This window comes from Ixodes scapularis, unplaced genomic scaffold (assembly GCF_016920785.2).
Source record: "Ixodes scapularis isolate PalLabHiFi unplaced genomic scaffold, ASM1692078v2 PGA_scaffold3__209_contigs__length_174095766, whole genome shotgun sequence".
In the NCBI taxonomy this organism is placed as follows: Eukaryota; Metazoa; Arthropoda; class Arachnida; order Ixodida; family Ixodidae; genus Ixodes; species Ixodes scapularis.
In genome coordinates, this window is record NW_024609868.1 from 104,822,738 (window position 1) to 104,847,886 (window position 25,149).

The window sequence follows — 25,149 nt, forward strand, 5'->3', positions numbered from 1 at the left end:
ACAATTCCGAAATTTCAAATTATGTCTGGAGTTATCAGCAAATTAAAAATACAAAAATAAGCAAAACATTTTCCAGAGCCGCGATCACAGGGGTCGACGACCAACAAAAGTTGACAGAAAAGGCGGTCAGGTGCAGACAGAGACGCCTTTTTCAAAACTGAGCCAACCGAGCGCGCAAAGGTTCCGGCGGCTGCTGTAACGGTTTACCTTCTGCTACTTTTTGTTCATATTTCTGCTACAGTGGCTTAAATGCACACTTAAATGTATCTCTGCTTTCCTACAACTAGTCACAGCATGAGTAGTTTTTCCAGTTCTCGCAGTTCTGTTGGTTCTGTCCTCGCAGTTTTGTCCTACGACTAGGCTCGGGCCCTCGGACCTTGTGCCTTTGCAGTGGGCGGTATCGAGTCGTGCCGTCATACCGCGATGCAGTATGCAATCACGTATTCCACAAAGGAGTACTCGACGTCACCAGTCGCCTTTCAGCTCGCCGGCAATGGACGTAGACGTCACTGCACAGCCGGCGCAGGCAGCCGTCCTCGGAAGGTGAGCAGTCGTGGGCAGGGCCGGCCCTACACCGCCAAGCTTTTTCGTTTTTACAGCGAAACTAGCTGTATATGACTCGTTGGTCGGGTTTTTTTCGTATCCGTCGACAGGATAGTCGACATAACACCATAGCGCGCGCCTTATCATCTATCTGGTTTTGACACTTGTTTTAATATGAAAACAAGTGTCAAAACCACATGATGGATAATAAGGCGCGCGCGATCAATAATGATAAACTTTTATTCATAGCAGTAGACAAATACATATACAGGTCTGCTTAAGCCAAGGGAGGCTTTTGTGCCATGACCTGCAAGGAAGGCTTTTGTGCTTCTGCAAGGAAGGCTTTTGTGGCAGGTCATGCCACAAAAGCCTCCCTTGTGTTTCTCGGTAAAGCTCCCCTCATGCGTTTCTCGGTAAAAATTGCGGTCCGCGGCAACGTCTTTTGCTGTTTATAAACATGAACTGCCGCTTGCGTCCCAAGCGACTTCCGCTTAATGCTGGAAAGCATATATGCTGCACGGACAACGAAGTTGTAGATTGATTGAGGGCATTTGGCTAAGTTGGTTTATAATAACATTTTAACAGATCTCCCACTTCTTCGTTCTTTTGACGTTCACCGTGGTTAAACGTTTCATCGACATTTCAGGCAGCGGTGTCAAGGTGGGCTTTGTTCATTCTTTTTATGAACCTGGAAGTTTGCTGAAACATTGTAGACTGGAACACCACCTGGTGGCGTTTGCAAAGGGTCTAAGTAGAAATGTTTTGGTGCAGTGCATTTACTTTCGTCAATCATTTGGTATAGTGCAGTGGGCAGTCGTTGCAGGTAATACCACAGCTTCGCTGGCCAACGACCTTCACAGCATGGATTGGAGCCCCGATTTTTTATACGCCCCTAGTACAACATCACATTTTTGGTAAATATGTGAGCAGTGGCCCAACTCGAGTGTTTTGCCAGATGAGAACTGCGTTATAAAAACAAAAAAGCTTAAAAATATATTTAAAAACAGGGTGCGGCTATGCTTCCACTTTTATGGTTCCCCGAAGAGCCCCCCCCCCCCCCCCCCCCAGTAAGGCCAGCCCTGCTTGTGGGTATTTGCGAGTTCTAGCTGCAGTTTAATCCTTTGTCCGAACAAGAGATGTTAATTGACTTCATCGGATGGCATGTTGGAGGCGGACTTGAAGTGCCTGATGTTGGAAACCTTTTGGTTAAAAATACAGTGCAAGTATGGCCCGTTGTCGGACAGCTATGGAAGCACTCCTGCCCTCCCCATCAACTTATATACGTGCGCGAATCTGCGTTCTCACCCTTGACAGCAATTAAAAACAAAAACAGTCGCCTCTACAAGTCTGACCCCAGGCTAGCCAATTTTTAAAATTCCACCAAGCTGTGCGACGCGATTGCGAAGACCACAACCATCCCACTGACCTTTGCAAACGACAAATTTCCCGGCGTGGGGAAACCATGTTCTGCTTTTCATGTGTCCTTTGCTTACCTGAAGTCTCGTGGTTGCGCTGTGTCTAATCTTCACCAGCTCATCTGTGCGCCGACTTTTCCATTTATTAATAACTACCCGGTGTCTCAAATAGTGGCCAGGCTTTTTAAATCGACCGCAAAAATCGGTTTCTTAACCTACCGTAGAATACCGTGCATCCGCCTATACACTAAGTGCCCATACCCAAATTTGTAAGATCTGAGAAAATATGCACAGTACATTGATATGCAAAAGTGATGACCGGACAAGCGCCCATCCCCCATTTTTTTACGATTATCTCTAAATTTTGAGTGGGCGCTTGCCTGGCATTTTACGGTATCGCGCTATGTTTTTGTGCAGTGTTGCCCACAGGTGGTGCATTTTTTCAATAAAATTTTCAAAGAGCGAACTTACCTGAGGAAAAAGTAAAAATGAAAAAGGCTTAGCTCCTATGAGAACGCAGTGAAATCACCAGTCCTCAAACAATAGGTTGCCCTATAGTTTGAAGACCGGTGGCTTCACTGCGTTTTCATAGGAGTTAAGCCTTTTTCATTTTTTACTTTTTCCTCAGGTAAGTTCGCTCTTTGCAAATTTGATAGAAAAAATGCACCACCTGTGCACACGTGGGCAACGCTGCACAAAATCGTAACGCAATAGGTTAAGAAACCGATTTTTGCTGTCAATTTCAAAAGCCTGGCCGCTATTTGAGACACCCAGTTCAACCACCTTGTTCCTTCCAGAGCTGAAGTACTGTTGCTCAATAACTGAGTATAGAATAACTCCAGTTCCATCTACACGTGTTACTATCTCAGGCTTACTTCACCGGCAAGCTCAAGGGTGTGTGGCATCGCACCCCCCATGTCCTCTCTTTGACAAGATTTTTGTACTGTGGCTCTGGCCAGACTCTTCCGTAGACTCGTGAATTGCATATCACTGGCACCTACCTACAATCGTCAAGACTCGGCAAGCAAACTGAGCAGCTCTGACATGCCCACACTGTCTGCCGCTGTTACTTTCTCCTTGTGCTCACCTCCACAACTACAGTGGGTAGGGCTGGGCTTTGTGTACTGGCACGTGCAGAACCCTAACTGTGCTTTGTATTTATGATGCACAGTAGAACTTTCCAGCACGTAGAAAGAGTGTATTTATCAGTTGGTCTACCCCATTTCGAAGCTCGGATATGCTGTCCATCAAAATCTGAACTTATTTGAGACGTGGTGTTGGTCAATAAGACTTTGTTCTGTTCACAGGCGCACGGGACTACCCATCAAAGAACTTGTCAACGGCCGTGCCTTGCGCAAGGACAGCGATGGTCGGGGGCGCCTCTCGGACTACTTTCCCGATGAAGGTGGGCTATTAGTGCACAGCACCAAATCTGCTTTTTAAATGCGTCTGCATTCATTGCCCTGGTACATACAGCCGTCTTTCGTTCGTATTTCACTGGTTTCGTGAGGTTGCGACGCAGCTCCCGCCATACTCTTTCGCTCCCTCTGCTCGTTACATCCACTTTCCCTTTGTCTTCCAGGGCTTGTGACAACATGAGGCACATTGTTCACCACGTATGCGTCGTCGCGCATCTCCCAAATAACTTGAAAGTGTGCACGTGCGGGCTTGAGCGTTGCGGTGGTTGTCATCTGCTAGCTCATGTCCGCTTTGGAACTGTGTTTGTGTTATGAAATTACTGCAACTACACACACTTAAGTGTTGCACACAGTGTCCAAAGGTTAGAGAAACTTGATGCTTGTCATACTTTAATGTAAGACCTACATTTCGCCGAAGCAGAGCGAACAATGTGCGGACCGTAGGCGGCGATCAAGGAAAGCTGCGGCTGTTACATCCGAAACCGCCGACACCCAGGTGAGCAGGCTTGCTCTCCAAACACAACAGTATACTGACCGTTGCGAGGCTGGAATTCCCATGAAATCGGAACCCCTTTGCTAAATGCTGACGCGTTTCGTTGAGATTCGATGTAGCTACAGCAGCGATTTTGGCATCTTTTTTTTTTTGGAGGGGGAGGGGGGGCAGGCGCAGAGGCAGGCGCAGGGGCAGGGGCAGCAGAATTTTACTTATACACTAAAAGCTTAGACCAAGTTAAGGTAGAATTTATTTTTTTGGCTTCTTGTCTCGATTGTTGCCTTATTCTTGTTGCATTGCATTGTTGCCTTACAGTCCTTCCTCCTAAGAGTCTCTGATCAGCATCTACATTTATGACCTCTTCCCTTTTCCAAATGGGGTGACTTGCTTTGCAAATCAGCAACTTCTTGTGGAGTTTTTCTACTACGAGGCTACTACGTATTCACCATAGTCGGTGACAGGAACCAGTCAAAGCTTCACCTCCAGCACATGCTCATTGCCCTCCGCTGGGCTATGGCTATGCCTGCAACAAAGTGTTGTCAGAATCGGAAACCTCGCCCTTGATGCGAAGCATTTACCGGGCCTGCAACCTGTTACTGAGTGTAGAGGTACTACCACAGACACGAATGTGCTTCTTCGGCTTTCTTGCCAGTTTTTAAAAAGAGCTTCGGTTCAAACCTGACATCGAATACAAAATTTGGATCTCAGTCTTTGAACTCTTTGACAATTTCAAAGGAAATGGAGCTTGTGAGAACTGTAGGTGCAGCAGACATCCAGATTGTTGGGAGGGGATGGGGGAGGGGAGGGGAGGGGGGGTTACATTACATAATGTTGGTCTCTGGACCTCATGCCAATGCAAGAATGTGCTCTCAGTCTTTCTATCACTACGTAGTGAACCGCTCTTATGACAGAGGGTCTTGTTTCTAAATGCACATCTTTTCACAGGTTCCAGCCGTTTGGGACTTTCTGCGTCTGTCCATACTGAACGAAATCCGTGAAGACTAAGCTTTAATGAGAATTCTGCGTTTTCGGTGAATGCCGATAGACCCCAATAATGAAACCCCGAGCCGGTTTTATAAGAATGGGGGAAAAACCAAAAAAACGTGAATTGGAGCTGTCCCAGAATGAGAGTAACCCAAGCTTCATGTTTGGGTTTTTCCCGGGGATGAAGGGGAAGGATAAAGCTCATTCAGGAGACCAATGCTTCGTCATTGGGAAGTCAGCTGCGCTAACACCATCCTTCTCCAGGCTAGTGCTCATTGAGAAGGGCACCTGCTTTATGCTTGGTGTTCAAATGAGTATTAACCCAAAGTCAGTCAAAACTTTTTATTCGAACGACCATCGACTAGAACATTTGTCCGAGGGGCTGTCCCAAAAAGCAATGGCAAGTCTGACAAGACAACACCTCCATACCTCCCCCGTTGCACCATCCAGCAAACCAAAATAAATGCCGAACGAAAAAAAAAAAAATTTGTACAAACAGCACAAACGAGACAAAAATGCATATCAACAATAGAAAAACACTGCGCAAAACAACAAAATTAGAAACCAAACAGTTGCCCCCTAAAGCAACAAAACAAGACATATGTATATCTTTAAACTTGCACAAACATGGCATAAGTGAGAGTTCAATAAATTAGCACAGAGAAAAATGCCACCCACACAGTGCAGGTCAACCGGACACCCCTTAAAGCTAAGAAAAAGACGGTTATAAGCTTGCAAGAAATCACTTCACAAAAGTGCTAGCCAGACCAACGCATAATGAACCAAAGAAGTGTCGCCAAAGAAACGAAAAAAAAAAATACCCGTTCATGTTTTTGTCATTGCTTGTAGAGACTTGCTTTCTTCAATAGTGATTGTGAGATCAGGGTGGTCATTTAGAAGGTTAAGTATTTGATAATGTAATTTCTGCAATTTTTTTGCATGTGCAGCTCATGTGACACAACTTATATGTGCAATCTTTCCAACAATGCTTCTCAAGAAAAGCATTGCTGGGTTCGAATTCGATAAATTATAAATGTAAATAAAGTTACTTTGTTTTTTACAGTGTTTTGTACAGTTAATACCTGGTGTTTTCTAAGAGCAAAGCATATTATGTGCAGGGTTTTTATTTGTTTTTGTAGCAGTCCCTTGTACAAGAAGGCAGTAGTCAAGACGTGACAAGATATCTGGTTTCACCAGCTTGAAATTGCATCCCTAAAGTTTCTCTGGCCGATTGTCTGTGCATGTCGCCAGTTGTATGGCTTCCAAGTTAGGTGCATGTTTTTGTGTCCGTGCAGAAGAGTGAGGGACCCACCATGGTCATTGCCCTCGTTATGGGAAGGCAAGTTCTCGTCACTCTCAGTTTCTTGGGGGGCAAATTTCGGCTGAAGAGCAAGTTTTTTCTTGGATAGTCTGCACCTGGTGCATAGTCCGCACACAAAAAGGTTCTCGTACACAGCACACCTTGACAAGTACCTGCTTTATTAGCTCATAAAAAGGCATGTGTCATACATACATTATCATTAACATACTGTCATTCACTTAAAATTTGTCACCTTTCCTCATAATGAATGATATTGAAGCAGCAATACTTGTACTATAGTCTACTCCTGTGGATAATCCACAGCAAGTATAATTTCAACTTTTAAACATGTATAGACCACGGACTATGCGGATAGCAAGTCGTTTGCTTCTTGCGCAGGGGTTTCGGTGATGTCAGAATGACGCAGAGTTCTGATTGGCTTTCATTAAAAGAGGGGGGTAGACCTCAATGCTAGATGCCTTGAGGTCTCCCACTATTTTTTTTTTCCAATCAGCCAACAAGAGCTTAGCGTTTTGACATTGTCGTAAGCCTTGTGCAAGAAGCAGACAAACTTGCGCTCTGCATAGCCTGGAAAATATGGTACAGTAATCTCTCGTTATAAAGAAAGCTTTATTAGAATGATCGCTTTTATCGAAATTCAACGTGGTCCCAACCGAAATGCACACATTTTTATCCGGATTGTTCTAAGTGTATCGGTGGCCGACCACGCTTATTACGAAGGCCGAGGTGCCAAAAGCCCGTAAGCCTACAAGGAAGCGCATAGGGACCTTTGCATTCCTTCCCTCTTCTCCACCGAGCCAAACGGCAAACTGAGAACGGAGTAAACGGGCGACGGAGGGCAGAGCGCCCAGAGCTGGCAGAGCGCCACTTCCGATGCCAATGCGCCGACGCGGGGACGCACATTGCACTCTCAAAACACATCTACACTGTGTCGATTCTTGATTGGTATTCAAGCGTACAAAGGCACAGAAATGCAGCACTTCCGCCTTCCCAGGAAGTTTTGATCACGCCGCGAGACTGGTGAAACTTGCTTTCGACGAGTTGTGCCTTTTTCCTGCGGCACTGTGCTTTTGTTAAAATTTCCACGTGTTCTCATTGGGAAGTCTCGCCGCTCACACAGGGTTTTGAAAAACTTTGGTGAATGACGATGAATAATAGAAAACGTGTCTTCAGCACGGTGCCGCCAGCCTCTGCAACGCTAGCAAAAACACGATTTTGCCGCATGCAAGATGGCCGTCCAATGGCCGCACTCGCGGAGCGGGGAAGTGCGTTGCAGTTGTCATAGAGATCAATGGGCAAAGCACACAACTCGTGCCGAGCTCCAGACATTGTTAGCGTTTGGCTATTGTTGTCCTTGCAGCGATTGGACTCCTAGGAGCCACTAGCCGAAGGCTTGTTGAGCTATTCATTATCACGAGCCTAAATCAAGTGTTTATGCAATGCTTGGCTCCAGTCTATGAGCTGCATTCAAATATCGTAACTCAGCGGCACTATGCCAACACTGCGCACTTGTGAGCTACGTCACCAAATTTTGCAGAGATTCAAAGAAAATACGCCTTTATCAGTTGAAATTACATTGTGACAAAGAAGTTCATTGGTCAATGACATTACGTGTTGGTATAGTCGGGTTCCACTAGTGCCAGTAAGTTTGTGAAGTCAAAACATTTTAACTGATTATTGTTGTACTTTAGTCACACTTTATTGCTTGTTTAATACATTTATCTTACAGAAAAGTTTTTTTTCCTTGTTCAACTCATAAAACAAGGTAGACTGAACAAGATTGTTTATCTACAGAAGCTAACTAAGAAAAGAGCCCATAATATGTAGGAGGGCACACTGCAATAGTATTTCTACTACAACCTTCTTTTGAAATATACAGTCAAACCCGTTTGTAACGAACAGCACAAAACTCTATGATCAGTTCGATATAGCAAGTTGTTCGATATAGCAGAAAAACATTTACAACGAACTTCCACAATGCGTTCATTGTAGGGTCGAGAGCTTCTTTATTTCTCATATCTTCGCTTCCACCTTGTAACGAAAAGCTAGAAAGCTTCTTTTTTTTTTTTTGCATGAGTGCAGAGTTTGTTTTTTTAACTTATCTCTCCTTCTGAACCGCTTCTCTTAGTGGGCAACAGCTTTGGAATGAAAAGGTTTTTTTCTGTGCGTGCGTGCAATGTGTATTTGTTGCTTCCCCCCCGCCCTTTCTGAATCGCTTCTCTTTGCTCAATTTTGTTCACGGCTAAAGCTCCTTTCTTTCCTACCTTTTTTTTTTGGAGGGGGTGGGTGGGAGGGACAGGCTAAAAGACGAATGTTTGCGCGTTTTTGGTAGCCTCCCGGGGGAAAAATTTCGATATACCGAATATGTTGTTCGTTATAAAAAGTACTTTTTACATGCATTTTTATTTAAATTTTTTCTGAGTTCGATATTGACAGTAATTAGCTGTACATGGGTTTGTTCTAAACGGGTTTCACTGTAGCATATCTCGTGCACTGATGCATTGGAAACAAAGTTTTTCTCATTAATTTAGTGTGCCTTACTGTGTTCACACTTCCATGTTTAAGCCGTTTTAGCAGTCTCAGCCTATCTGGCCTTTGTGACTCTTAGAAATGAAATGTGGTCAGCAATTGTACTTTGGCAACATTGTCAAGCAAGTGTATCCTTGCACATGTTGCAGGTACCTCTGCACTGTGCCGGGAGAATGTCCGCAACATCTCCGCCATTTCTTCTCCTGTTCGGACCACCGTGTAAGTACCTAGTGGATGTTTGCAAACGGTTGCAAATAAGATCAAATTAGAATTTCTGTTTGGCAGCCACGCTATTAAAATTGGTGGAACTGTCGAGTAACTTTACAATTAATGTGCTTGTGTGTATCTTTTGCATTATTTGGTGGCTATGCTTTACTATGTTCCAAACACTCCAATTAGAGATAATTAAATACAAGCAATTGCTTTCCAACATGTGCTTGGAACAGAAAAGCCTTTTTTACATGTTGCCTATCTTCTCCGTATTTTGCCAGTTTTTCCTCGATGCTCGAAGCTCTTGTCCGGTTAGACCAGGTTCAAAGATTGAAATTGCTGAAATTGCTTTGTGCCTTACTTATTTATAAATCAGGATACTATGCTTTCCTGCTTTGAACACTTGACTAAGAGCATGCTTATGCATACTTATGCTACATACCATAGCTGATATAGGAGTCGGTAAAGAATCAAATATGATATCAGTTTGCTGTTTAATAACATCCCATAATGAGTATTGAGTGTTGAGTGCACTCAATACTTTTCAATAATCCAGTGCCATCTAGTGGCTCAAATACCGGTCTAAATTTGGCAATGCAAATAGCAGTAAAAATGTGGTATTCTCATTGTGCACCGTCTCTATCGTACGGCAATGGCTGATGGGAATGCGTTCCCTGTCGTATGGCCCTTTCTCTATTCATTTTACTTTCAATGATCGCAAAGAAATACTGCTCTTTACAGGGGTTGGCCTTAGTAAAGGCTTTTATAATATCCCCCATATCGGGGGACCTGTGGGCTGAGTGTATGCCAGCTGATTGATTGGATGCGATACTGACGTAGCTTTTGTATGTAATCTGTATCTAATCTTCCTTCATTAGCCAGCAAAAGGCCGCCACTAGTATGTCACGGGCTCCACACACTCGGCTGATGATCGTGATTGAAGTGACCAGACTGAATTTCGGAAAAGGTCTATATCGCGTTTACTTCGTCTAATTGGTAATTGCTGATGTTTGGTTATGCAGCCAGTGGAAACCCAGTAAAGTTGAGCGGATTCAGAGATGCAGCTCGTGTGGACACCCCCGATTTTAGACTATCTGTGTCTGATTGCTTTGTTTTTATTTTTTTCTCTCTCTGCACAGTCAACGATATCTTAGTTCCCTCATCCATGTTTCACCCACGGAAGTGACGGGTGAGTTTAGAGCACCTGATTGATTGTTAGTGAAAACCAGAATTGAATTTACTGTAAGTGCTCTAATAATGATTTTTAGGGTTGTGTAAATGTTAAAAATGTCTAATAGCAGTTTCGAATAATATTCTACTCAACATTCACTTCGAGATGGACTGCGGAATTTGTACTTTTTGAAGTGTTAACTGTGGCAAATTAGCCTCGCTCAGTGTGCTTCTTACTGAGCACCGGTGCACTGCAAAGAAGCAACACCTGCAAACCTTGCTTGGCCGCAGCACAGCCGCAAGCTTGGGAGGAAACCACACCTACGTGCACCCGGCATATTTAAAAAGGAACAAAACTTTGGGAATGTTAGTATACACTGCAGTAAAATTTTTGAAAATAAACTGTGGCAATTATGCGATAGTATACAGTTTAAGCTCGTTATAACAGACCAGGTTACAACAGACATTTGGATATAGAATACCGATTTGTGAAGTTCGGTTGGTTGTCCTCTATTCCCCAATGACTCAAATTCATATCTGCATACAACATACTCTTTTCACAACAGACCGAAATCTTGGTTAAAATCAAGGTCTGTTATAACAAGCTTAGGCTGTATGTTAGGCTGCAATGTTTGACAACTTGCATTCATCGCTCATGCTTGTTTTTTTTTTTTTACAAATTTATAAATCGCTTTGATTAGGTATAGATGAGCATCTTTGTAGGTCTAATTCTATGTTTACATCCGTCATTAATTTGTCACCCCAATGTAGGAATCGGACTTTCCGAAGCTACTTTCTATATGTATGGTTAGGTTAAAACTAACTGAGCTTAGAAGTGAAAGCTTGGGAACAATATTTGCGAGTGCAGCTTGATTTTTGTTTAAGAATGGTGCAACAGTAGTGAAAGTCAGTATTAAATTCGAAAATATTTAGTCAAAACAACTACTATATTTGCTTTGAATTCACTTTGAACTTGCAATTCAATATTCGCACTGGATTTGGGCTGCATTTATGAACAAGGTCTGTGCAGTCACTTTGCTGCAGTGATCACATTTTTGTGGCAGATTTCAGTCAATGACAAAAAACTTGAATTGGTTTTTTTTTTTTTTTTTTTTTTTAGAGGCTTCGGTTTTTTGCGGCATCCCCAAGCCCAGGCAAGTAGTACTTTAATCTTTTTTCTTCCCAGCATGCTCGACCGCTCATTGGATGCATTATGTTTGTCCCTCCATGAGCACTCCACTCACTAGATGGGCTGGAGTGCCACTGCAGTTGGACGCTTTAATACACTCTTCTCACACTGTCTCGTTCTCGGTGCACTAGGTGCTTGCCCACGTTGCGTGATGTCGCTTCCCTAACTAGACATCTCGGTTGAGGCGAATAGTAAGAGGAAAGGGGCATAGGTCTTTTTTGCGATGAAGTTTGGTCACTCTGACGAATGCTCGTTTGATGAGTTCTCGTTAACCTAATAGAGGAAAGTTTGTCCTCGGGAACCAAAGTGTGCATGACACCCGCGGCGATGCCAAAGTGTTTCCACAGCCCATCCTGAGTAGCGAGCGTTGACAAGTGGCGAGTGATCAGAGCATGACATTCAAAAGCCTCTATTGTACTACTATCATTGGGGCTGCATGCCAATGTACCACTTTAGCCAGGACACCTGCTCGTTTGTTGTCGTGAACCCCATATTAATAGCGGGATATTTGAGTGTTGTTCAATAAGGACAAACAAATTATTTTTGCGAACTACATTGTGTCGTGCAGTGGTGGGATGCATCTCGGTTCTGTAGCTTTGCCTTCACCGCCACAGAAAATGGGCTCAGACTATAGTTCAGTAGCCTGCTGGCAAATACTTAAGATATAATTTATTCACAAAACTTGGTTTCTGCTTAGTCTTCATAAAAGACCTTGATATTGTTGATTTAAGATGTACAGAGTTCTCCCTAGTAACTTTTTAGATATGGACATGTTGCAATTTATAGGGTCTAGAAGAGACGATTGCTTCAACTTTTGGTGTTCTCGGCCCTTTTTCTGCCACACAGCAGTGATGTTGTTCGCAGGGATTATGCAGTTCTCTTGCATAGTGCCACACAAGTCTGCAAAGCACAAAAATCTGGGCAGTCGTGCATTTTCAAACTCGGCATCATCTTGTCCAGCAGAGGCAATATAGAAAGATGGGCTGACCATAGTGGAGATGAGCAGTCAGCCAGACTGGTGGGCCTGCCACCCACGCTGGGGAGAACCCTGAAGATGTAGGTACCTACTATGTACCTCCATGTGCTTGCAACTTCAGTCGGGGCCTCGTCCAAAAAGAAACGACCGACAAATCCTTCGGTTTTACTCTTCGGACAGCCCTACAGCCACTGGCTGCTTTCCGTCAGTCTTCATCGAAGAGACAGAAATGGATGCCAGGCTGTGTCTGGGCGTCGAAAAGCCTCTTGTGTATTGTGAAGTAATGTTTGTTGGAGGACAACAGAGTAGTAAGGACTGTTTTAGTAAAGCTTTTTTAAGAAAGAAGAGAAGCAAAGACTTAATTTGAGCAAGTTTTTTTGTCATTATTACACTCGCCCTTTCTTTTTTTGTTTTGGTGGCAGCCCAATTTTTCATCGTCGTCATCACTCTTGCCATTTTTTTCTTTTGCAGCGTGAACCCAACCGAAGCCACGTCGACCAGAAAGGCTCCTACCCGAAAGCCGTCGACCGGAAGCTTCTTCCTGCGTGGCACAGCGTGGTCCACAACCGCCGCAGCCCCGGGGACGAACAAAGTCCCCAGCGCCAGTTCTACATCCCTGAGTTCCCTCGTGAGGCGCTGTGAGAAGATACCACGCGTACCCAAAGCTGCCGCGTCGTCTGCAAAGGACGCACGGCACGAGTCATTCGAGGATCCTGGAGCAGAGGCTGAAATGGGCGAAGATAAAGAGAATCGGACAACCACAGTTTTCGAGACCACCAGAGAGCAGCTGCCCGCACAACGGCCGCGATGCCACCCCATATTCTTCTCAAAGAGAAGGGAAGAGCTCGAAGTTGTGACGGCACCTACCTGCCGAGCATCCACATTGACCGGCGAGACAACCCGAAAAGAACTGCCGACGCGAGGACCGCGATGCAACCCCGTATGTTTCACGACGCAAGGGGAAGGGCTCAAAGCTTCACCGCCGCCTTCTCCTCTGGCATCCACAAGGAAGCAGAGTATTTCCTTCGAACAAGCCAGGAGGAAGCCAGATGGCCAGCCAGTTGAAGCTTTGTCCTCGTCGTCGCCTCAAGCACTGCCAGTAGTCGGCGTGCACAAAGAACTTCGGGCGAAGCGGAAGATTATGACGACTCTCGAGACGTCCGTACCGGGACCTTTGCCAGGGGCAGCGCCTTGCTCTCTGGGAGATCTCGGCACACGTACAGAAGGAGACACCGGAGACGGGAAGCAAAAGCGGACAGCGACGTCTTTGGCAGAAGCGAGACTGGGTTATCACAGCCAGGAGGCAACCGCGCCCCAGCAGCCCGGCATTCGGCCGTATCGTTTCTTCAAAAGCCGGCAGAGTCGGGCTCCTTTCCTCTCGTGGGACCCGAGGAACACCCCACGAACACAAGCGCCGCTTTTGGTACAGCCAGAAGCACCGGACGAGGAGACATTCAAACAAAAGTCGGCGGCCGCTGCCGTCGTTCATCTGGCGAAGCCGCCGAGGAGCGTTGTTTCGGCTACTTCTGGCTCCGCTGCGTCTTCCGCTACAAGCAGTGTGTCGGTGCAACCGGAGGGGGCAGTCGCACCCCAGGAGGATGCGTCGGTTCTCGGCGATTCTTCGTTTTCGGACCTGTCGGGATCGGGTGTCGATTCCTGGAAAAAGCTAACTTCGAGCTGCGAAGGTGAGTTTTGGGGGGACGTTTTGCATGTTTATGGGGCTACGCATGTAGGAAATACTCGGTTGTGTATTTTTGTGTTTTTCTTTGGAAATGACCAAATTGAAAACTTGTTTTTCACTCTTAATGAGATGCACTATGGTTTTCAGGGAGATGGGGGCCTTTAATCGTTGTTTTATTTTTGTTCTTAAATTATTTTATTATGTGATGTGATGTTAAGATGACCTCCTCAGATTCAAACAAATTATGGAAAGCAGAGTAAAGATTATCAGGTGACCAAGTTATTAAATTCAATCTGAACCTTCATGGATTTTAATAACTCCCTTTCTAAATTTGAGAAAGAGGTGAGGACACTCTTGGTGGACAGTGACACTGTATTATGGTCATTTTTATACATGTACAAATTGATGGTTTTTGTTTCTGAACTTGTGAAAAGGTTTCTTTCATAATCAATATTACTATTTGCGATCCTCTCTTGATGATGTCATATAAAGCCATGACATTGTTTGAATCGCTGATGTATACAGCTTCACAAAGTATATTATATACTGTGTACCGTATGTGCGAACTTCAAAGGGGACAGAGACCTTCGTCAGGCATTTTCTGCCTTTAGTCTTTGTTCCCCTTTCAGTTGATCCAAAAGAAATAAAACTTCAAATTCAAATATTTATTATATTGTAGAATGTAATCCTTATTACATTATACAATGATATTCCATCTCAAATATGCAATTGGAGATGGGTATTTTTAGCTAAACATTAGGTATGAGCTGAATAGGCAGGTCTTAGCTGATGAGGTTCAGTAAATATTTGACGTTTTGTGAATTGTTTACTTTAACCTTTTGTAACGAGTGACCTAGGTAGATAATACAAGACGTCAAATATTTACTGAACCTTATCAGCTAAGACTTGCCTATTCAGTGGTTAAATTCTATGGTAGTTTGAAGAATACTATTATATACACCCAGACATGTACATGTTACCCCCAATAAGTAACTAAATACCGTTACTCGTTACCGATTCTCAAAAGGAGCGCGCGAGTTGTCTCAAAAATAGCGAGTTACTTTTCACATTACTTTGACGACCGAACACACAATTGCTATTGTTTCATGGTTTATTGTTTTCTTTTTAGCAGTCGTTGCACTTAAGCAGTAGCTGCCTCTCGAAGTTTTCATCAGTTATGTTTCCCCGCTTCCTTAAAAATACATCTCCGGCGGCGCTGAAGAGTCGTTCTACCGACGCGCTCAAAGGAATGGCAGTGCTGTGCTTTGGGAACGCCTGGTGATTATTCGGGAACTGTGCCTTCCTTGAGGACAGCGGTTGAGGGCTTCTGTGCCTTCCCGTGTTGGGAACCTCCAAGTTCACATTCAGTCCATACCCGGTTCTAGAAGGTTCAACCAACGAACCTTATTGTGTTCGCTGGGTGAAGGACATTCCCAGCTGTAGGGTTCAGCACAGCAACCTTTATCGCTGGACACGCCAGTCAAACTGTTCGACTGACGTGTTCAGCGATAAACGTTACTTACTGTCTTACTGTTTGGTTGTTTTTCGGGTTGCCCATCTGCCTTTGTCGCAATAGGCGCATAATCGGGCTGGGATTAAAACGAAGCTGTTTAAACGTTGTTGTACACGTTACTCCTCAAAAGTAACGAGATACCGTTACCCGTTACCTTGCCTTAAAAGTAACTAAAAGTGTTACTCGTTACCGAAAATAGTAACTAGGTAGAAGTAACTCACTACTTGTAACGCGTTACATACATGTCTGCATACACCTAAGGAAACTGGGTAATAAGAACAAAATCGGCTTGCTCACACATCGTGTAATATTAATTACAGTACTAGTAGATGTGCGCAAATAGTGAATTTTGAGTTTGAGGCGAATAGTGGGTTTGGCCAAATATTTTCTTTTTGAATATTGAATTGTTTCTCCAAGCCTTTCACTACGAAACAAAATCCCAAAACTTGTGAAGTTTGTTTCCAGGCTTTCATTCGTCCATTTCTAAGTAAGTTAATTTTAGTCTAACGAGGTATATTTATGGACTGTCTTGAGAAAGTCCAGTGCCTACATTGGGATGGCAAGTAACTGACGGATACATAGAATTAAACTTGTGGATGTGCAGCTATACCTAAAGAAAGAGATTTGTATATCTTATTGCTATTACAAATATTCTTTCTTTAATCTCGACTTGGAAAAAAAATTCAGCAGGGAACATGTATTTGTCTGTAGGGCCGGTGACATCAGGTCACGTTGCATCAATTTTCCTGCCAAATTTATACCGCAAATACAGATTACAGATTTTTTTAAATAACAGGCTCGACTGAATGGTCATTTCCTGTGACATTTGTAAGTGGCTATTGCTTTGGAATCCTCCGGGGATTAGATAATTTGCCTACCAATAGGTGCAGTATTTAGGCTCTTTACAAAGGCAAAGTTTCGGTAATGACCATTCTGACTGTAGATATATTAAAGGAGCTGTGCAACAATTTTAGTGCTCTGCTTAAATAATTTGGGAGTTTGTGTCTCGACCTTTCTGAAGTAAAGAACAAAAACCGCTTTTGCCTGCATGTCCTAGTTTTCATTTTAAAAATTGACAAAGATTGAGGTTTTCAGCACGTCTCAACTTTTTCACCATTTTCCAAGTCACGTGTGCTGCGACGTGAAGGGGGGACGCGCGGGGTTCTGGTGAAGCTCCCTCTAGAACCATCAGTGGGCAGTGAGAACTCACCCGCTCGCGACCACGTGACCACGTGCTTGCGCAGAGCGATCAACATGGCGAAAGGAGGAAAGCCTCGTCCGGGTTTGGCCATCCCCATCCGGCTCTGCCCCCGTCCCCCTCCGGCTTCTGGCGGCTGTTCGCAGTAGCAGATAGAGCTGAAGGTTTTGTTGACCCCGGATAGATGGCGCCACTAAAACTCTGTATAATAAAAGTTCTGTTGAACAGGTATTTGCACAACTTCCTATCTTTTTACAAGTCCCCCATTGATGTCATACCGCGTGGTTCTCATAGCCGCCACTCGCGGCTGCAGGGTAGAAAATATTCTAACTTTCGCCTCGTGATTACGCGACAGAATCGCAACATTTCGAAGAGAGATTTGTTTTCTGTCCTTTGGGACAAGATAAACAATGTCGAAAGTAGAAGATGCAAATTCTTTCAACGTTAAAATCGTTGCACAGCTCCTTTAATGTAGCTGTATAGGTGGCCACTTTGAGTAACGCTGGCAGCATGTCGTCAAGATCGACTTCATGCCCACCACTCTCACAAAGGGTCAAATATTTCAGCGGACAATCCGCAGACCAAGGGGAGCCTCAACCTGTCGCCCGAGAAGATCTCGCACGAGCGACGAGGTAGGTGTCTTCTCTTCAGGGATCTTCGGGGGGGAGGGCAAGGGTGGGCGGCGGCCGCTTTCCCTAAACCTTCCAAAAGCAACCTTTTTTTTTAATGGGAAAGATGACATGCGCGAGCTACTTTTTAGGAATAATTAATTAGTTTTTGGTGACATGACAAATATTAGGTGAACAAAATAGATCTGAGGAACGTTTTGCCCGTACGTCAAATCTCTCAGCAAAACCCTCTCCAACCAAATGCACACTGTCAACCCTCCAGCCTGACCTATAAATCCGTCCCTGCTTCTGAGTGGGGCTGTCCCACATTTTACATCATCCTCTGCTGCAAGGTTGGCACATTTTTGTTGGTGTGGATAAACTGAGGGAAGCAGTTTTTTGTGGTTTCCACACTTTCCAAGTGGCAGCGTACAACACTACAGCTTGCACTAGTAATTTTACTGTATTCACTGCGCAGATGCTCTTCCGAATGCATGTTGATTTGCTATTTTAAGAACGTTGACTAGAAAACTAAATTTATTTTTCTTTGTTTCTACGAACTCGCAGTTTGTGAAGTTAGGGTAGTTAGTATGCTCTTATGACATCTGACCCTGGCTAGGCTGTGGCTATTCAACCTCACTTAATTATATAAATAGGGTGGCCTGCGAACCTTTCTTTGTAAACTAAGCCTGTAAGTTGGTGCCTGCACATAGAAAGCTCGAACATCCAGCAAATGTGCATTGAGCAGGTCAGTTCTACTGTGTGAAATTTCAATGCATAGTTCTCTTTCTGTAAAAAATGCGAGCAAAAAAGTTGCAAAAGTCAAGGTTGGGCGCGTTCGCAAATGACCTGGGGCCCTAATCTGGACACTTGGCGAAAAAGTCGGCGAGAAATCTGGCTGCCGTGATTGGCCAACTCCGCACTTGACCTTGGCGCCTGCCAATCAGAGCCGCTGGATTTCTCGCCTTCTTTTTCGCCGAGTGTCCAGATTAGGGCCCCTAGTTAGCGATGGCCATTTACTTGTGGCACCATATCCCAATAGGCGCAGCGAGCAGACGACGCACTCTGTTGTCTGCTCGCTGCGCCGATCGGGAGATGGCGCGACGAGTACATAGCGTCACTAACTCAGTCGTCTGCAAATGATCCCAACCTCGACTTTGCCAAGTTTTTGTTCATTTTTTACGGGAAGACAACTATGCCTTGAAATTTCTCACGGTAAGACCGACCTGTACAGGTACCAACTTGTCTGGCTCATTTTAGTGACAGGTCTGCTTCTGCCACGCTATATATAGTCTTATGCCTACAATATCTTTGCAATTGAAAGAGCTGTAGGACAAACTTGTTGCAAACATTCAGCATGAGAGTGTAATGGCCTATAATAGTGTGAGAGCATAAGCAGTAGCCCAATTAATTTATAACCTTGGGGCACTAAATGCCTTCTGAGGAAAGGTGGTCTGGCTAACATTTAATCGTTAATAGCAATCTGGTTTGGAGTAGGACGTTTTGATAGATTTGGCAACACTTCCTTTTTCTTTTTAAACACCATATTTTTGCCTGAAAGCAGGCAGGCAGTGCATCAAAGTTAAGCATTGTTTGGGGATAATATAGTAGTAAATCTAGCCTTGACAGTAGAAACGAAATGTGTTGAAGTACCATTCTGAGCTGGCACTTGAAAAACACAAATCGCTGGAGACATACTCCACAAAAGCAAATACTGTTTGCAGGGCAAAAAAGATCACAATTTTTTAAGCTTAATTTAGATTTATTTGATTTAAATTAGATTTATTTGAGGGACATCAGATTAATTTGATTTAATTCACTGCAGCTATAAAATAGTGATTTTTTTATCACTGGATGCATTTCTAAACATGGCAGATTGATTGATCAATTCGTCCAATCGCTGATAACAGTTTGAAAGAGAATATTGCTATAAATATAAAGTAGTTTAACAACTTTTTATTGATGTAATCCAGCCACATTCAAACAAAAACAGCCAGATAAAAAGCTTGATTTGTCTTTTATTTCGCATTCTGCGTTGCTCGCTCTACACGGCTTGTACATGACGTCATTCAAAGAGCGTTCAGATGACCACCAGAGAAGAGGAGAACTACCAGGATCCTCTTTTGTGCCTCTTGTTCCCGCATTTGCACAGACATCGCTATTCTCCTCCCAGAAGATTATAGAGGATTAACCTGCCACTCAAACTTCTTACAAAAACTGCTTCCCGCTCCTCCTCTTTCATGGTGTTCATAAATGTGCAATGTGACGTCAGTGCAAGCCATGTATAGAATTTATGTAACTGACGAACAAAGTGTGGGCTAGAAAGAAAGCTCATTGCTCTGATTTGCCCAGAAAAGCACCGCCTTCTGCCCCTGTCTAGCCTGATATAAAACTTCCTCGCTTCATGATTCTTGGATGTAAGTACAAAACAATCACACATAGAAGTCGTGAAATGCTATACAGAAGGTAAATAAAAACATTTTCGGGATTATCTTGCGGGAAAGGTTAGATTTAAATCGTCATAGTAAAACTGCTCCGATTTAAATCACAATTTCAATCTTGATTTTTATTTTCCACGTTGGCTGTCTTTGCCCGTCTTATGTTTTGCTCCCATTTGTTTTCAGTCTATCGGTGAATTTCGGGTTAAAAGTGGATCCAGATTGGCTCGCTTACCTTTGTAGTTTTCAATGAGACTAAAAACGAAACATCGAGGCATTCTTTTTTTTTTCTTTGATTACATTTGCTTTAAAGTAATTGTCTCCACATGCCTGACCGAGGTGTTTATTGGTTAATAAATCTGAAACGGTGATCCACAACAACATTCTTGTCGGTCACTCTGAGACTTCACTTTTGTCCCAGGACACTAGCAAAGTCCCGTGGGTGTAGCCTCATTGTATCCCTCGGTTTGTGAGCGTGCCACACTGGTCTGCAGTGTTCGTGAAGCAGCGTCGGGATGTGGAACTGGTGGATGCGGAGCAGCGTCCGGTGGGGGAGGCTGCCCCTATGGGCTTGGGATTGTTGGCAAGCACGGACCACGTGACCATGGGCATCCTCCGGCTGCAGCCCGGTGTGGCCAAGAGCTACTCTGAGACCCGGGACCATGACGTGGTGCGGGCACAGCAATTCCTTCTTCGCTTTCTTGACACAGGTTGCGTTATGTGGCTGGCTCCCGGTCTAGTCTTTCCGGTGTCCGGCAATTTCACTCTGCCTTGGTCTTAATTCCGTTTCAGATACTCCTCGCAACGGACAACACTGTGGTAGTCGAGAGAACGGACACTTGGGAGCTGCTCACGAAGAACAGCAGCTTCTACGTCTGCCAAGGCGAGTCTTCGCATGTCGAGCTTCTTCCTTTCGGCCGAGCCGGAGTCGGGTTTAAATGCTCGTGCTGCGTCTTCATCAAATGCTGGCATTGTGACTTTCATCTAGGCTAGATTAATTTGCGCCCAATTCGAAAAGTTTCTTTCTTCTTCTTTACGGCACAGGTTTTCGACTAAAGTGCAAAGTCTTTGCGGTACTTTATGACATTTTGCGTGCGTCGCCTGCTAAGCCGTGCCTGCACTCGCACTTGCACCAGACAAAAATGTGCACATCTCCGTACCATGTCACGGCCAAAGCCAGTCAATAAAATTCGCGGTTTGTAATTCTTACAAGTACCGACAACCATCGTTCTGCGAAGAGGCGATACGCGTGCCACGAGCGAGTGCTCCAACGCCATTTGCTTCCAACGGCTGCACGAGGCACGGGTCGCGTGCATTGGCGCACTTGACGCTATTCGTAAGACCAGCACAAACGCATCAAGGGACCTTAGTTACAACTGGAGCTAGAGTTCCAACAATGTGATTGCTGCATCACAAAGCTCATTCTGCTGCCTCCTGTCAAACTCAATATATACGCAATTTGTTTAAGATGATGTCCCACTTTCTTTAAATCAAAACTAAATCTTAAAATCCCTCATGGGGCCCCCCTACATTGCTTTCGTTATGGTGGGCATGTGGGAGCATCTTTAAGGGTTTCAGGTATTGGTTTAATGGGCCTGGGATTCAATTTAGTCTTTGTATCCAGCACGGATACTCGAAAAGTCTGAAATCTCATACTTTATTGCTGGCTTAGTTTGTTAGTGCTACCCACACGACACAGCTGCAGTGCAGGGAAGTGCTACTTTCAGAGCAGACATCTTATAGTGGCACTGCCTGTCTAATCATGCCTTTGTGCTTCTCTGGCTGTGCCATCATCAGCTCTTGGCAAATCTTGGGCTAACAACGACCATATGTACCCCTGAAGCGAGAAAAACAGCTTCAGAATTGTGGTATATCTGAATCGCAGCTGGAACTGTTATTTCAATTAATGGAAATTACGAGCTGTGTTTGCCAGTCTTGTTGCTGGTGGCTCGTTACCCTGCCACTGCACTGCAGTGCAGCTAGGTATGCAGGGGAAAATGACGCCCTCATGGAAAGGTAGTTTGTGCAAACGCGTTTGTTGTTTGAACAACTTTCAATTTTTTGTGAGCCTCAAATAAAACGATAGAATCAGGATATGTAAAATAGAAATATACTATAGGATATGCTGCTGTGGTCTTATGCAGTTTAAAGGAAAAGTAAAAACAGCAACAAGAAAACTGAGGACAAGACGAAGTGTACAGAGCACTGACCCTCAACTGATTTATTGGAAGAAAACACAAATCGACATGCTCCACGCATCATCAAAAAACATAAGTCGCCACCCCCCGAACGTGTCAAACCTGCTCAGGAATGCCAACTCTTTGTCAAATAATGCGATTGAAGGTAAAGGTCACCTGTTGAGTGTCAAAATGAAGGTCACCTGTTGACTGTGTCATCCTAAGATACTCGTTTTATCAAGAATAGGTCTGCAACCGCACCTATCACAGTGTACTGCCAAGTTGCCTGCTGGCAATGATCTAACCGATAGAGCATGCTCTCTTGCACATCGAGATGCTGCTGCTGGACTTGTTCGTACGTGCCCTATGACAAAAGATACCACAGCTTGCAGAAACAAAGTGTACTTTCAATACGCATAAAACAAATTGCCAACAGTGTTGTGTGCTAGCACCAGGGCACTCTTAATGGGCTCTGTGTTGGTAGTTTTGTTGTTTCCCTTGTGTTTTCCTCTGTGTCTGACATGTGTGGCATGCCATTTCCTCTCCCAGGGGTGCCTTACTCTGTCCGGAACATCTCGTCGGCACCGGCTGAAGTCTGCTTCCTTCTGGTTGCCCCCTGCTGATTCTCCGCCATCAACCGTCAACTCATTTTGTACACTTATTCATATCACAACTTGGCCAATTTTATTTATTGACAATGTTGACGTCTTGACTAGACGGTCACAGTTTTAATGCATTTTTTTGTGCACTTTTAGACAAAAATTTTGTGCTTACATGAACAGAGGGGCAGTCTCTGTCCAGACAGCCTCATTTGAATGATTTAAAATATATGTGCGAATTTTCCACAAACATTCATGTCCTCTTAAACATTCATGTTTTCATTGACCTGCCAAGATTTTGTGAAAAATGTCCAACATTTTACAAATGTGCATGCGTGCTTGTGAACAAGAAGTTTTCTGAATACATTGCAATCCACTTATAATTATATTGAAAAAAAAAAGAACGGGAAATTCAGTCGTTATGACCGATTATCGTTGTACCTAAACGAGAAACTCTAGAAACTGATCGCTATGAACAGTACATTGTTATGCGTGATATACTAGTTGTAAGTGGATTGCACTGTGTATATATTTCGAATGTCAACTTGATTTAGTTTTTACTAATTTATAAGTAGCGACTATTTCTATGTCCACCGTCAAAATATTTCTACAATTATTTGACGTCTGCGACGTCACTTCCATAGAATGTCAAAATAGTGACTTTATTAGTTTGACATCCCCAGTCAATGCAGCCGTCGCAGTAATAGGTGTCTCATAGTTTCGTCTCATTTTGTCTCGGATGGTTTTGTTAGTTTCGGTCCTAGTTGGCAGTGGAAATGTTCTAGTCAATGTGTGTGTGGGACTGGCTCGACAGTTGATCCTTAAAGGTGCACTGACACCCCAAAGGTTTTTTTTTTTTTGTTTTTTTTTTTTCATTGTCTAAAACGATGCAAATTATGGTCATAGACACGCAAAACAAAAGCGCGCTCTTCTTTATTTTTGCCGTTTTTCTATTTTGCACCTCACCTCCTCGCTTCTTTTGATCTTTGATGTCAAAAATCATGAAATTTAGAAGCTTTGTAGGCAACATTTCCATAACATTTAATGACGGTAATCGTAAAACATGTTTTTTAACACAGTTGCAAATGCACTACGGCCCTTCTTTTTGAAATACCAAAAATCAAGGTCCGTTGTGATGTCGCCTCCTCGATTTTTATCCTCCCTCAAGTAACGTGGCGGCACTCGACACCTGTAGCCAAGGAGGTTAGAAGTACCAGGAGAGGGCACGTTGCAATATTGGTGAAGCCTAGTCATAAAAAGTTTAAACGTAGTTGTGGCCAACGTGACCGCAGATCTCTCTGGGAATTGGTGCACGTGACATGTCACGTGTGAGATGGATGGTTGATTGTAGAAGGATTCCTTGCAGGCTTGCGCGCGCTCCGTCCGGTAGGTTTTATCAGGTCGAAGGCTAGACTGGTGTATTATAGTACTCCATAGCTAGACGAAGGCTAGCTACGGTCACGTGATGTTGTCGTGTTGGTCTAATAAATGAGGATAGTAAGAAGGAAAATGAGAAAGAGGCAAGGCGTCAAGGGAGCACGGCTTGTGGAGGCTACGCGGAGTCGGGGAATCGGACGAAGTAGTCTTTTTTTTAGGTGCCCGACGACCTCTCAGACTTCGAAAAGGAAATTGTCAAACGGTAAAAACAACTGGGTTGGGTGTCTGTGTATCGTAGTTTCGGTTGTGACTCCACCAAAGCAGCGCCGTCTGCTTGAAGCGATGGGCAGCACGGCACGCACGCAGAAAACCGGTTTCCCGGTACGCCGGCACCCTCCTCTCCCGCTCCTCACCTCCTCGTTTCGGCTCGCAACGACACGTTTCGGACTGGAGGCGCGAAAGAAACTTTTTGTTCCTCCATATCGGCACATCAAAAGATCCCCAGATGGTCGAAATTAATCCTCAGTTCGCTGGGGCGTGCCAGATGCCCGTTGTTGGTTTGGCACATAAAACCTCGAACTTTGACTTTGTTCCTCCATATTGTGTGGGCAAGTCTTTGTATAGTTGCAGTCTCGCTTTACATCTGGCTCCTGCCCTGTTTTCGAGCAGATTTTCGAGTTTGTTGTTTAGTTAAGGGCCGTTCACACTCTTGCGACCGACTACGACTGAGAGAGACGAGATCTTTTAAAACTTCTTTTATGTTTTTAGAATGCGGGAACACACTGGCATTGTGGCGCCATCTATGCGGTGACCCTGGAACTGCATTTCACAAGAGCGAAGGTTATGCGGGGTTTGCGAGGTCAAATGTGCGTAATACCCATAGAAGGGCTCGTTTATAACATTGAGAAAAGTTTTTCAAGCCAAGAAAGAAAGGATAATGCCCGAGAAATAAAAAAATATGCCGGACCGCCGAGTTTACACTGCTTCCCAATAGATGGCGCCAGTGTGTTCTCTGGTTTAAGAAGTTTTAAGGAACCCAGGTTTAAGAGGTCGCAAGAGTGTGAACGGGCCTTAAGGTTTTCTTTTTGGTTCGTGCATAACAAGTGGGTCAACTACGAAAAAATCCGGATGTTAAATAAAAAGTTCTGAATGCTCCTTGATGTTTCTTGGCCGGTGCAAATAAACGAAGGTTCTGGCGCGGTTGTACGAGATACACAAATTTTGCAGTCAACGGCAATTTTCTACGACACGACATTCAGCTACTTTGTTTGTATAAAACACGTGAAATGGACCATGAAAAGCAATGGTGT

General features: G+C 44.2%; 1 protein-coding gene across 1 annotated transcript; it reads left to right on the top strand.

The window, feature by feature from the left end:
- Positions 1-135: 135 nt before the first annotated feature.
- On the top strand, positions 136-24,992 carry LOC8037925. Its single transcript, XM_040503616.2, has 11 exons — positions 136-195; positions 344-543; positions 3,266-3,363; positions 8,853-8,922; positions 10,053-10,102; positions 11,204-11,237; positions 12,720-13,933; positions 17,207-17,272; positions 20,181-20,356; positions 20,479-20,569; positions 22,413-24,992. Exons 2-11 carry the CDS (start codon positions 431-433, stop codon positions 22,484-22,486), a joined length of 1,986 nt encoding a protein of 661 aa, XP_040359550.1. The 5' UTR covers positions 136-195; positions 344-430; the 3' UTR covers positions 22,487-24,992.
- Positions 24,993-25,149: the final 157 nt, after the last annotated feature.

Coding starts and splice junctions, on each gene's coding strand:
- LOC8037925 (XM_040503616.2), top strand. CDS start 431: ATGCAATCACGTATTCCACAAAGGAGTACTCGACGTCACCAGTCGCCT. Junction 8,923..10,052: donor TCTCCTGTTCGGACCACCGT/GTAAGTACCTAG, acceptor CTCTCTGCACAG/TCAACGATATCTTAGTTCCC. Junction 11,238..12,719: donor TGCGGCATCCCCAAGCCCAG/GCAAGTAGTACT, acceptor TTTCTTTTGCAG/CGTGAACCCAACCGAAGCCA.